This window comes from Chiloscyllium punctatum, chromosome 25, assembly GCF_047496795.1.
Source record: "Chiloscyllium punctatum isolate Juve2018m chromosome 25, sChiPun1.3, whole genome shotgun sequence".
Classification (NCBI taxonomy): Eukaryota; Metazoa; Chordata; class Chondrichthyes; order Orectolobiformes; family Hemiscylliidae; genus Chiloscyllium; species Chiloscyllium punctatum.
In genome coordinates this window covers 64,985,888-64,999,844 of record NC_092763.1, presented here as the reverse complement: position 1 = coordinate 64,999,844, position 13,957 = coordinate 64,985,888, and the positions used below count along the sequence as shown (strand labels likewise).

The following is a 13,957-nucleotide window of genomic DNA, read 5'->3' as shown; positions in this document are numbered from 1 at the left end:
AATGATGTTTCCTCATTTGGGTCGGTCCAGAACAAGGGAGCATTGGTTTAAAATTAGGAGTCGTCCTTCCAGGACAGAGACAAGGAAATTTTTCAGAGGGCTGTGTGACTTTGGAACTGTGCCTTAGAAGGCAGTGGAGGTAAGGTCATTGAATACTTTGAAGACAGAGACATATTCTTGTCAGGCAAGCTAATCAAGGGATAGAATTTGAAACACGAAATAAAATCAGCCATAATCTTATCAAATGGCAGAACAGCATCGAGGGGATGAATGGTCTGCTGGTGCTCATATTTTGTATATTTGTATGAAATACAAACCAGAATCTAATCAAGGTGTTTTGATGCTTTTTTAAATTAAAGCTTGATGTTATGTTTTGTGGGAAGCTAATGAAAGGAATATGGGGAAAAGTAGCCCTGAAGCTTGAGTTACCTAGTTTGTACGGCTGCAGTTTCTGAAACCTAGCCACTTCTTTATGCCCTGGTCTGGGGTTGGGATTCCTGAGTGGAAATTAGCTTCCTATTTCTGGTGAACCCATTCACATGAATAAAGATTTTATGCAACCTGGTGCTACCTCTGACATAACTGGAGGAAACATCCATTCACTCCATTTACAGCAGTACATGTACTGATATGCAAGATGCTCTGCAGAAGTTCACCAAGTCTCCTTCGACTGCACCTTCCAACCCATGACCACTCCCACTTAAAAGGACAAGGGCAGTAGATACATGGGAACACCACCACCACCTGCAATTTGACCTCCATGCCACACACCATCCCAGCTTGGAAATATATCGCTGATCCTTCAGTATCACTGGGTCAAAATCTTGGAACTGTCTCCTTGACAGCACTGAAGGTGTCCCTATGTAGGTTTATGACCAAACGCCTCTAAGTCAGAATCCCACCGCTGCCACCAAATGTTAGGTTCTTTACCCGAGGTTTCACACACGAGATGCAGTTCGCACACACTAACTTCTGCGAACAGTTAAAGTTTATTAAAGCTTATCCAAGCTAGATGACCCCCTTTGGAACTCTTCGCAGGCAGGCGAAGTCGGGTCAAAGTGAGGCCCTGAACAACGAAAACACATCCCCTTTATACAGGTCAGTTAGCCACGCCTACAGATGCTCTGGCCACTCCCCCACAGTCACATGCCACTCAAGACCACTCCCAATTACTCATAGTCAGATGTTGGTAAAAACAATGACTGCAGCTGCTGGAAACCAGATTCTGGATTAGTGGTGCTGGAAGAGCACAGCAGTTCAGGCAGCATCCAAGGAGCAGCATAGTCACATGTTACCCACGGTACAGTGGCAGGATGAGATCATCCTCAAAGATAATGCTAATGCCCTAATCCTGGGGAATTGTTATGCAGATGATTTTCAGACTCCATGATTCCTCAAGACAATGCATGTGCGACATACCTCTGACCAGAAAGCATTTCTGGATGCAAGAGAGTTTAACTTGACAATAGCAGGGGAGTAATAGCAAATGACTGTCTAGATGAAGTATAAATTACAATGGATAGTCATCCACATTCTTTCATGATTGTCGTACCCACCCAAAGACAGTGCAGTTTAACCCTTTAATATTACATTGGTGTCCAAAGAGATATTTCCATTTAATCTTTTAACATCAAACCTCCACCAAATGGCCATCGGTGGTTGAAGAAGGCAGCTCAAAACCACCTTCTCCATTGGGGATAAGCACTAACTGCTAGTATAGCCAGTGGTGGCCATGTCCCTGAATGAATACAAACAATGGACACTGAGCAGAACCGAATCCCCCGCATCAACTCCATTATCCTTGGGTGGCACCCATCACTCTTGTGCTTTTCATTAATGTAGCTGCAGGAATAGGAAAGAAAAACAAATTAATCTCAAAATTCTGCTGAAGGATAACCCCTTCATCAGAAGTACATTTTTACAGATGTTGAAGTGTGTGATGTGAGTCTGTCCTTCACCAATGAGGTATATTTGCACAGAAAAAATCCGGGCGGATGGTCCAGAGTAGAACCTTCCCTTTAAGGAAATTTAAGGAGCCGTGAGAACTGAAAGGATGACTAAGACCTTTCCCTGGTGGTGTGAACAAGTTTGGCTAGTGCTTCTACAAATAGAAATGTCTTGCAAAAACTAAACAAGGTACTAATCAGAGCACAACTGGAATACAGTGAATAGTCTTGGTGTTCTTATCTAAGGAAAGATATATTGGTATTGAGCAAGTTCAGGCAAGATACGCCGGATTTATTTCCAGGTATGGAAGGATTTTGTAACGAAGGGAGGTTAAGTAGGTTGACCTTGCACCTTTTGGAATTTAGAAGAATGAGGGTGATCTTAATGAAACATGCAAGATTCTAGGGGACTTGCTTCTCCTTGTGGGAGAGGGTAGGACTAGAGGGCATAATCTCAAAGTGAGGTTTCACCAGCCAAGCCAGATGAGGAGGAATTTCTTCTTGGATGGTAGTGAGTCAGTGAAATTCTTTATCACAGAGGCTGGTCATTAAGTATGTTCAAGGCAGAAATAGGCAAATTTTTAATCACTGAGGGAATCGAGAGCTATGAAGAAAAGGCAGGAAAGTGTAACTGAGAATTATCAGATCAGCCACAGTCTCATTGAATAGTGGAGCAGACTCAATGGGCTGAATCTGTTCATATGTCTTAGGACCTCTTAGTGTTCTATTGACTGGGTACAGAGACCACCTTCTAGAAAGTTTGTGATCTGAATTTAAATTGTACCTGTTGGGCTTTCTTCAAGAGGGACTACATATATGTTTCATTAAGTGTTGCATCAGAAGATGACGATGTGATTCCAGCAAAATCTAACACGTGTGAAATTTTCATACTGTGCCACTGAACTGTAACAATAGCATCTGCTTGCGATTTGGACCAGCCATTAATGTCTTTTTGCATGTGTTGAATAAACCTCCTTGGCAGATTGAGTTTGCCAGTAGGTGAGAAGAGGTTTTAGTTAAGATGCTAAGCTGCTTTTATTTTGCAGAATATTGAACATACAGAGAAACAGTTAATTACACAATTTAATTGGTAAAACTTTATACAATGAATAGAAATAATAAATGTGCGCCACTATCTCACTTTTCCAGCTTGTTTGACTTGAAGCTGGCTTTCTAAGTCACCTCTCCTATGTTTAGCACTTCACTGTATGTTTTCCAACAAAACTTTCTCAGGCTGCTCCCATTTGGGCTTTTTTATTATAGAATCCATATTTAGCCCATTTAGTCCCCCGCGCCACCCCCCATCTCCACAACCACCACAGCCAAACCACCAATCCTGTATATACCTGGACAATACAAGGCAATTGAGCATGGCCAATCCATCTGACCTGCAAATCTTTGGATTGTTGGAGAAAACAGGAGCACCTGGTGGAAGCCCACACAGACACTGAGAGAACATAGAAACAGTCACCCAAGGCTGGAATCGAACCCAGGTCTGGCAGCAATGCTAACCACCGTGCCACCTATGTCCCTGCAGAAAGTTGGGACTTGTTTCCTGACCTCTGGGACTGGCCAGAACGACTGCTAATCAAGATTATTACCACACCTCTTTTTGTGTAAAGCTCAGTCAGGGTTAACTGGCTCAGTAACTATCATCCTGCTTCTTGATTCAGAAGATGCAAGGGATCAGTCCTACAGCAGAAACATAAGTAACATCATCACGGCTCACATTTGAGCATGACAATGAGTGAAGGTCTTGCTGTTAAGAGTACTGTCTTTCACCTGAGCCAGAATCCCAGAACTGATACAGTGCAGAAGGAAGCCATTGTGCCTGCACTGGATCTTGCATGTTGTAACTGTGTGCCAATCGCTTGGCCTTTCCCTGTAACCCTGCTCATTGCTTCTATTTAAATAGTTATCTGATGCCCTATTGTCTGCCTTAGCTGAACCTGCCTCCACACAGTTACAGGCAGTGCATTCTGGACCCTAACCACTCACTGCTTGAAAGAAGTTTTTTTTGCCTCGCCTCGCCTGTTTCATTTGCATAACGCTTGAAAATTGTGCCTTCTGGTCCTCGCTCTGTTAATGAGAGGGAACAATTTCTCCCGATCCACTCTGTCCATACCCCTCGTAGTTTTGAAAACATCAATCAAATCTCCTCTTAGCCTTCTCCTCAGCAAGAAAAGTAGTCCCAATTTTTCCAATCACTCCTCATAATTAAAGTGCTTCATCATGGAACCATTAGTGCAAGGCTCCATATGCTGTCTCAGGTTGATGAAAATTATCCCATAGAACTATTCAGAGAAGAACAGGGAGTTCTCCTTGCAAATATTTCTCCCTCGGCTGGGATAATTTAAAAGAAGTAAATTAATCTGCCATTTTTCATAGAACTATCTATATATGGGACCGTGTTATTTACAAGATTACAACATTGCGTGTTCTTCAATAATGATTGTAAAGTACTTTGAGACATCCTAAGGTTGTAAAAGGTACTGTGTAGATGCAAGTTCTTTATTTGACAAGCAATAACATTCCATTCGCCTTTCTGTTCGCCCACAGTATGAATATTTATTGGGAGCCCTTGGGATGAGATAACAATTTCCCTATTGTTTCCGTTAGTCCTTGATAATGCTGTTAGTGTCCAACTTCAGTACACATCTGGAAAGTTTCTATGGCCCTCCTTAAACAGTGGAAATCCACTTTTGTTTTGCAAAACCCAATTTTTTTTTTTAGCCTATCCTTTGAATGGGATGATGCTTTGAAAAGAAACAAATCATGAAATTAGACCGTGTGTTTCAAGCGTTGGAGAGTGTGTTCCACATCTTGCAGCCAGATCGAAATATCAGGGTGGGGGAGGTCAGAAGGAAGCACTGCATAAGAATTTACTTTGTAGAGGAAGGAGTTTGAAAACAGTGTATGGTTTTCTATGTTCTTGGTGGGAAAGAAGGAGTTAACTTTTCTTCCTCTATGACAGGAGAAAGTTTTAATATTTAAAGAAAACTCCTCAATAGAAGAACCCGAAACCAGCTTCCTCTCAAATTGTTGAAGGAGTGTAAGGAAACTGCCAGCTGCAGTCTGAAAACTTGGTTCCAGGCCAAGGTGATGAACTGTTTAATGCTGACATGGGCTATATTTCATCATCCAGCATTGCTCTTTGTGAAGTACCTTATTGTACTGTAGCATTAAGTAAACATTGCTTCAGTGAGACTAGACCACTATAACACTATGACGTTGGTATCAGCTTTTCAACCAGTTGCATTGGATTGGACACTTGTGAAAGAAGTTTTGCAGCGGAATTTTGAACAACGCTTTTCTAAATTTATTCTCTGTAGAACGTTTCCGTGCTTATTAAGTAGGGGATGTCAGTGCTGGGGAAATGGAACACTTTGCCATTTCATGCACCTTAGAACTTAGGCAACTGCCTGTGTCAGTTATAGTACACCTCCGATGTAGCAGGAACGAAGCATTGAACCTCAGAAGAGTAACTCCTACTCAAACTTCTGCCATGAGATTGCTAATGTGTCAAAAGTACAGATTGTTTTATTCTGAAGTCTTGTTTGCTTGGACTGCTGGGATAAAGGTCTGCACTTCATACTGAGGAAAGGCCTCTAATGGAACCCGAAGTGCACATGGGCATGAGCCCACAGCACAAAGCTATCTGCCAAATTATACAAAATTAACAGCTTTACTTTGACTTCAGAGATGGATGGTGTGGGAAGATGAAAGACTAGTCACAGTGCTGTCGTGTGATTTACGTATCTGCAGCTAGAAATAAGGTACTGTATTTTGGGTCAGAGATTTGAACCTGACCTGAATTAGACCACATTTTTCAGACTGTACATAGGTACCAGTTTGGTGGGTGGGCAGGCAGGGTGTGCACATACAGCTGGAAATGTGATGCCTACCACATTGGTAAGGACAAAGGAGAAGTGTTCTTTATCCATTTTCTAACTTTATTGCCATCATTTTTCACAACATTGAGACATCTTGTTGAAGGTACTTCTGCATCTAACTGTGATGAAACTGACTGGAAAGTCGATGTTGCTGAAGTTGGGTTCTTGAAATTGGAAATTGTTCCAGTACTCAACAATTTATTGAGGAATATGGTTGGGAGTTTGTGTAAGGAGGGTGAGTTAAAAGCTCGTTTAGGATATATTGGAGTGGAATGGGGATTCTGAGTGTGTCATGGCTACATTAAGTGCTGTTTCAGTCAGGCCAAGTGTCAATAGTTTTTGTGCTAAATGGTCATTTATGTAAGTTTGCAATATGAACCAGGGACTTCAGAGTCTGAAGTCATGCATTAACATGGTGGATCTTGTAGCATTTATAGACATAAACAAGTACGGTATATTTGATTGTTAGAGTCATACTGTAAATTATTTTCAAAGCATTCTTCTTGTGGCCAACTTGTTAGAGCAGTGCTTTCCAAACTTGTTCCCACTGTGGCTCCATTTCAAGGCTCAAGAACTGCTGTGACCTCTGTGAGAGCAAAGGCCTGTTAGAGTGGGAATGTGGCTGTTGTAACTTTATCCAAACTCCAGAGCAACCATTACTGCCTCTGATGAGCACAACTCTCTGAACCATAACCCCAATTGGTGAACCTCTGTTTGGGAAGCCCTGCCTTCCAGCCTTCACTGGAGTTTATCAAAACTGTGTTGATACTTTTGAGGCAGTTGTTGTGCATGCTTTCAGTGGATATAATACAGGCAGCAAGCACTTAAACTACACCAAACTTCTTCAAAATGTTGCCCTGATGTTTTCCAATGTGTGTTGATATTTGACCTTTGACCATTAATAATCAACTTGTGACCATCATTTCTTGTCACTTTCTTTGACTTCATTTTATTGTTTGATTTCCCTCTTTCCCTGTAACACTACTTGCATATTTACAACTGTTTTTCCATTTTTCTCTCTACCTTTCATTTTTCTTTTTCTAGCCGTGAATATCAACCCCTCATTCCGTTGTTTCCTGCCTTCCTAAGAGACCATAAGACTGCAAGGTATGGGTACAGGAGAAGACTATTCTGCACCTTAAGCCTGTTCTGCCATTCAATAGGGACGTGGCTGATCCAATATTCCCTCACATCCACTTGCCTGCCCTTTCCTGTAGCCCTTGTTTTCCCATACTGATCAGAATCTATCTCATCCCATGTTCTGTTTGCCTTCTTTCTCTTCATGTTTTTCTACACTGATACTTATTTCTCTCTAACTCTGTCTCTCTGCTTCTCAGTGTTTTGTTTTCCCCTGTTCTCTGCCTTTGTTTCTCCCTCTGCTACTGTAGTTTGCTCTCTCGGCTTGTATGTTTTTTTTCTGACTTTTGTGCTTCTCTGCCCAGCCACACCATCATGTAATGTGATAAATGAGATTCAGAATACACAGATTATCATTTCAGTGTTGTGTTGACACGACCTAGATACGAGCAGTACTGCTGTTCCACATTTCACTTCACAGGCACATATTTGAAGAACCTTACAGTATGAGATGGACGTGCATTTCTGTGTTCTGGGTTATATGAAACCCCCTCGTCAGTCTTGTGTTTACTGTATAGCTTCTTGGTGCCAGAATTTTTGCAGCTTTGCCTGCTGCACAGTTGTTAGACTGATTGATTTGTTTACAGGCGCGGTCTCCTATAGGGGTAAGGTTCCAGAGTAGATGACCACCCATCAGTACATCATTCTTATTGTTAATTAAAACTGACTTTCGTGATTTGGCAATGATTTATTGTAGAACCTGATCCTGTCACCATGAATCTAACAAACTGCATTTATACAGCAACTTTAATGTAGTGAAATGTCCTAAGTTACTTCACAGCAGTGTAATGAATCAAACCACAAAAAGATATTAGGACAGGTGGCCAAATGTTTGGTGGAAGAGGTAGGTTTTAAGGATGACTTTTCTTTGTTTTTGAATTCTCACATCTCTCCTGGTTTTGTCCCTGTTTTATCTTAAGTTTGTGTAGTGGAAAAGTATAAGTTAAATTTCTGTAATAAGATGCCCCTTTAAACCGATTCTCATTGAAAGCAAACGATTCAAAATCCATCTACAAGCAGTGAGGTCCCAGTCAGTGTTTTCAGAGATATCGATTCCATGCAACGTCTCCTGGGACCTTTGTGTGTCTCTTGCAAAATTCCTACTTTTTAAAAAATGTTTAATGTTTGTGAGTTAGTGCTGAATTGGATTTATCTCTCTCTTGCTTCAAAGTCTCCCCATCTCACCACGGTGAGTTCCCCACTTCACTACAGCCACATGCTGCTAAAATCATATCTGCCTGGTGCTTTAACTAAACCAGCCCCAGCATCTATAAACCTTTCAACTCTCATTTCTCTCTCTTCCCTCCCAGAGTTTCGAAGGGGTTTAAAGCTAAAATTGGCTTTGTGATGGTTACTTGCTAACTTACCTCCCCCGTTCCTTGTTCCTTACACCACGTTAATATTGTGTCCATTGGACCTTGAAGTTTCAACCAAGTCTGTAAATATACTACAATAAGATGCAAGAGCGAATCAACCGAGACTTCCCTGGCTGTAAGAGGCACTTTGAAAGGTAATTGAATCATACATCAATCCAGTGTAGCCTTTAGTAACGTGTCTTCTTCTGATTCTCTTCCAGGAGTGGGCAGGCAGGGTCGCTAGACCTTGTACCAATGGACAAAATCCATTGATACCAGAGCATGAGGTATTGTTCAAATTAATTGTTTGCTGGAAATAAGTTTTGGAAATGAGCCAGTTGAATGTAAAAAAAGGTTGCATGGATTCATTTAAAGTCATAGAGATGTACAGCATAGAAACAGACTCTTCAGTCCAACCTGTCCATGCCGACCGGATACCCCAACCCAATCTAGTCCCACCTGCCAGCACCCGGCCCATATCCCTCCAAACCCTTCCTATTCATATACCCACCCAAATGCCTCTTCAATGTTGCAATTGTACCAGTCTCCACTACTTCCTCTGGCAGTTCATTCCATACACGTATCACCCTCTGTGTGAAAAAGTTGCCCCTTAGGTCTCTTTTATATCTTTCCCCTCTCACCGTAAACCTAAGCCCTCTATTTCTGCCACACCCCAGGGAAAAGACTTTGTCTATTTATCCTATCCATGCCCCTCGTGATTTTATAAACCTCTATAAGGTCACCCCTCAGCCTCCGACGCTGCAGGGAAAACAGCCCCAGCCTGTTCAGCCTCTCCCTGTAGCTCAAATCCTACAACTCTGGCAACATCCTTGTAAATCTTTTCTGAATCCTTTCAAGTTTCACAACATCTTTCCGATGGGAAGATGACCAGAAATGCACATAATATTCCAACGGTGGCCTAACCAATGTCCTGTACACCCGCAACATGACCTCCCAACCTCTGTACTCAATACCCTGACCAATAAAAGAAAGCATACCAAACACCACCTTCACTATCCTATCTACCTGCGACTCCACTTCCAAGGAGCTACGAACCTGCACTCCAAGGTCTCTTTGTTCAGCAACACTCCCTAGGACCTTACCATTAAGTGTATATTTAAGGATGCACGCTGTACCTCAGTGACTAGAGTGTACAATGGGGAAACCTTGTGGGCCTGTAATGTTCCTTTACTCTTACACTGTCACATATCCACTGATTAGACTGTGATTATAACATTGAGTCCATAACAATTTACCTGTTTCATTCCTTCCAGTTACCTCTGATTCCCTTCCGCAAGGGCAGCTTAATACGGAAGGACAGTTCCACAGAGGACATCTGCCCCTCCGAAATCTTGACCACTGTCATATTGCACATGTGAATTGAGATGAACTGCACTGTGTGCTCAAACAGAGGGACACGGTGGCAACCCCTGTCAACCCAGTTCTATCATCCTGAGGTCCAGTAGGTCACCAGTTAAAAATCAGCAATAGGACTCCTGCCTGATTAATTTTCCAACTCCCAAGATCAATTGCAAATACAATGACCCATATTGCTATCCCAGCCTAGAAACAACCTGGGGCTTTTATAGTTTGCTTAGCTCAGTTTACTCTTGAGAAGTTTTGAAAAGAGGTTTCTAGAGCAGTCAGTTATTTGCAAGATTTTAAGTTTCTTCTCAGAGCGCTTCTTTGATTGTAGGCGTTTTTAATTTATTTTTCAGCGGGACCGGACATGGACATTAACCAAGAGTAAATGCATGGTCTTCCTCTTAGATAATTTTGCCTGTGCTACTTTACAACTAGTTGTCAGGATAGTGACAGCAAAATAAGTGACTGTTCTTTCCAACTCCTCCCAGCCCTGGGGAAGTAACTGTTTCTCCACTTGGTGCTTTCCACCAATGTTGGTACCTATTCTCGCTCAGCAGGCAAAACTAACCAGTCATCTGTGACATGGGGATGATGGCAGAGTGGGGGTGGGGTACTTAAAAAGCTGAATTCACATGAGAGCAGGATGGTGTACATGGAGCTACAGAAGGAACCTTTTAGTTTAATAAACTTAATAGCTAGCCAACCTTTTTTGAGGTAAATGGATTTTAAGGAATTTGACTGACTTTTCTGTTTTGTGTTGCTTTTAATATCAGATCAACAAGATGGGTGCAGACAATGAGCGGACTCACCTGCTGTTTGTGAAAGCGCTGGGCAGTAGGAGCTGTCTGGACGGAGTCGTGCAACTCATGGGATGCCACCCTCAGTACTTGGAGTCATTCCTGAAAACCCAACACTACCTGCTGCATATGGACGGACCTCTTCCCTTCCACTACAGACACTACATCGCCATTATGGTAATGTCACTGTGCCTTTTCTGCCAGCCTTTAGAAATGTGGCTTTAATGCAAGGGGTGCAGCACAACAAGTTTCAGATTTTGACCTTGCCACGCAGGAGAGAAGGGTATTCAGGAAAGCTGCCACTAGTGAGGCATGTCTCCCCACCATAACTTTTTTGGTAAAACAAACAAGGACAGGACTTGTACATTTAATGGTAGGGCCCTGGCTGGTATTGTAAAACAGAGACTTAAGGGTTCAGATACATAATTCTTTGAAATTTGCGTACAGGTAGACAGGATAGTTAAGAAGTGTTTAGATTAGAGTGGCGCTGGAAAAGCACAGCAGGTCAGGCAGCATCCGAGGATGGTTAAGAAGGCAGTTAGCTTGCCTTCGTTGCTCAGACCTTTTGAGTAAAATAGTTGAAATGTGATGTTGAGGTGTACAGGATGTTGGTGAGGCCTGTGCAAGAGTCTGAATAGAGTTCTGTTATAGAAAGGATATTATTAAACTGGAGAGGGTTCAGAAAATATTTACCAGGATGGAGAGTTTGAGCTATAAGGAGAGACTGGATAGGCTGGGGCTTTTTGCACTGGAGTGTATGAGGTTGAAGGGTGACTTTGTGGAGGTTTATAAAATCATGAGTGGCATAGATAAGGTGACTAGCAAAGGTCTTTTCTTTGGGGTGGGGGAGTTCAAAACTAGGGGCATGTTTTTAAGTTGAGAGGAGAAAGATTTGAAAAGGACATGAGGGGTAACTTTTTTTTAAACAGTGGTTAGAGTGAACTGCCAGAGGAAGTGGTGGATACAGGTAAAGTTAGACCATTTAAAAGGTATTTGGATAAGTACATGAATAGGAATGATTTGGATGGATATGAGCCAAACGCAGGCAGGTGGATGAGATAGTTTAGTTTGGGAATATGGTCAGGTCCGTGTGGACTAGTTGAACGGAAGGGTCTATTTGCATACTGTATGAATTTGACCCTATAGCTACTGTTGGAGCAAATTGCCTGTTCAGCTTGACTGTCACTGACTCATATGGACACTTGAAAAGGCAGTATACCCGCCTTTGTTGGAAGCGAACCTATCTTAAGGAGGATAAGACTGATGGTTTATGATTTGCTTTCACCTTTTTTGACATTTCGCTACATTATATCTGCACATATTCAACCTTTAATACTCAGCAGGAACAGCTCATGCATTTATACAACTATCCCTAATATAGTTAAACATCTCTGGGCATTTCACAGAATTATTTCCAAACATAGTTTCACTCTAAGATCTTTGGTCAGGTGTTGTTGTTCCTGCATTTCCAGACGGGAGAGAGGGGGAGGCTTAGTGATGTGCTTCAAAAGCCTGTGACAGCTGACATTTGTCAGTGATGGCGTAATTAAAACTGAGGATAAGCAAGAGACTAGTTTTGGAGGAACACCAATTTCTAAGAGGGTAATAGGATTGGAAGAGATATGGAAATTGGGAAGGGGCAAGGACAAGATTAGATTAGATTAGATTCCCTACAGTGTGGAAACAAGCCCTTCGGCCCAACTGTCCACACCAACCCTCTGAAGAGTAACCCGCCCAGACCCATTTCCCTCTGACTAATGCACCTAACACTGTGGGCAATTTAACATGGCCAGTTCACCTGACCTGCACATCTTTGGACTGTGGGAGGAAACCGGAGCACCCGGAGGAAACCCACGCATACACGGGGAGAATGTGCAAACTCCACACAGATAGTAACCCAAGGCTGGAATTGAACCTGGGACCCTGGTGCTGTGAAGCAGCAGTGCTAACCACTGTGCCACCATGCTGCCCCCAAAGGAAGTATCTGAACACAAAAATGAGAATTTTGAGGTTTAGGCATCCTCTACAGCAGGTGTTTGTTGTGCTATAGCAGACAATTCTCTCAATCATCTCCAGGACAAAAATGGACATTTCAAAACAGAATGCTCACTGAAGCAGCAACGAGCCCTTGTGATTATCTAGTCATGACATGCATCAGCTACTGTCTGAGCTGGAGTAGAACAATAATCCAGTGCAGCAAGGTGCACATACACTTGCTTAATCAAATCAAGACCACCATTCACTATCTTTGTCACAGACCTTTCATTGAACTCTTGTGTCCATGTCTCTCTGTCTGAACTCCCTGAAAAGTGGAACTGCTAGATGTTAGCTGCACTACTCATTGCAGACTGAACATCACACGAAAGTGACAATATCTTCCTGTAGCCTTTATTTCTGCCTTAAGGGGTTTAAGGGAATTTTTGTCTGTGCTATTTCCTTCTATCCTGCACATCGCATTCATGCAACTTCCAGGCTAAGAGGGGCTTTTTTCTTCATTTGGGAAATCTTTGTCACTTCTAATTAATATTTTGATTATTTTCATTAAAGTCTGCTTATGGACTGCAGCGGATCAAAGTAACAGTTTGCCGGAGCTAAATGAATGAGAGACATTACAACCATCTCCATGGGGGATGTCTTCCCCCATTTTTTTGTGCCAGCTCCCTCTTTATGTTCACTTCAGTAGCTTAACCCAGCCAGCTTTGTGTTGATAACTGAAATGACAAGTAATCTCTGCTGATGACTACACCTACACCACCATCGACTCCTTTGTGAAGTTAGCCTCACTTCAGTCGGCCTCAACAAAAATCTTCATGGATATTAATCCAGCTCCTGCATTCTCCATTTTTACAAAATGCTCATAGATTGAATACAAAAAAAAATTACTAATTGTTTAAAAGGCTTGGTGTGAATGCCTCTCATTATTCATTTTTCAATTAATTTTGTCTTTGCTTTAAAGACAGAAAACTTGACTAAATTCCAGGAGTTACATTATCTCAAACTAAATGCTGTCTGTTCCATTGCGTAGAGTCATAGAGATGTACAGCATGGAAACAGACCCTTCGGTCCAACACGTCCATGCCGTGTAAAGAAGTCGTTGAGTATAGTATCTGTTACAACCTGTTCTTTCATTCTTCTGTGACATGGTCAGTTTGAGAATTGGATTTCCTCAAGATTTAATCTCCTCCTATCCTGAGTTCAGTTACTCTTGCTGGAGTTCCATTTGGTGATGCCAGCAACCTTCAGATAGTTCACACAAGTGGTTGGGGACCCACATGAAGTTCAAATATCTTTTGATCAAAAGGTCAACTACAATGCCATTGAACAATCAAGCAGACTAGAGGGGCTAAATGGCCTATTCCTGCTCCTATTCATTGCCCTTCTTTTGCCTTAGTAGCGCCTAATGTAGTGCAATAACCCAAAAGAGGATTGTTGTTCAGTTTGACTTCAGAGTCTAATTTTGAATT

General features: G+C 42.1%; 1 protein-coding gene across 2 annotated transcripts in view; it reads left to right on the top strand.

The window, feature by feature from the left end:
• The window catches only part of LOC140496014 (sestrin-1-like), a 56,246-nt gene that overhangs the window by 30,237 nt on the left and 12,052 nt on the right, over window positions 1-13,957 (top strand). The window contains exons 2-4 of one of the 2 annotated variants that reach the window (XM_072595442.1): window positions 6,884-6,946; window positions 8,553-8,618; window positions 10,470-10,670. In XM_072595442.1, coding sequence (XP_072451543.1) covers window positions 10,479-10,670 — 192 coding nt within the window. In that variant the 5' untranslated portion in view covers window positions 6,884-6,946; window positions 8,553-8,618; window positions 10,470-10,478. The remainder of the gene's footprint in view (window positions 1-6,883; window positions 6,947-8,552; window positions 8,619-10,469; window positions 10,671-13,957) is intronic. The other variant, XM_072595441.1, reaches the window with a different exon arrangement.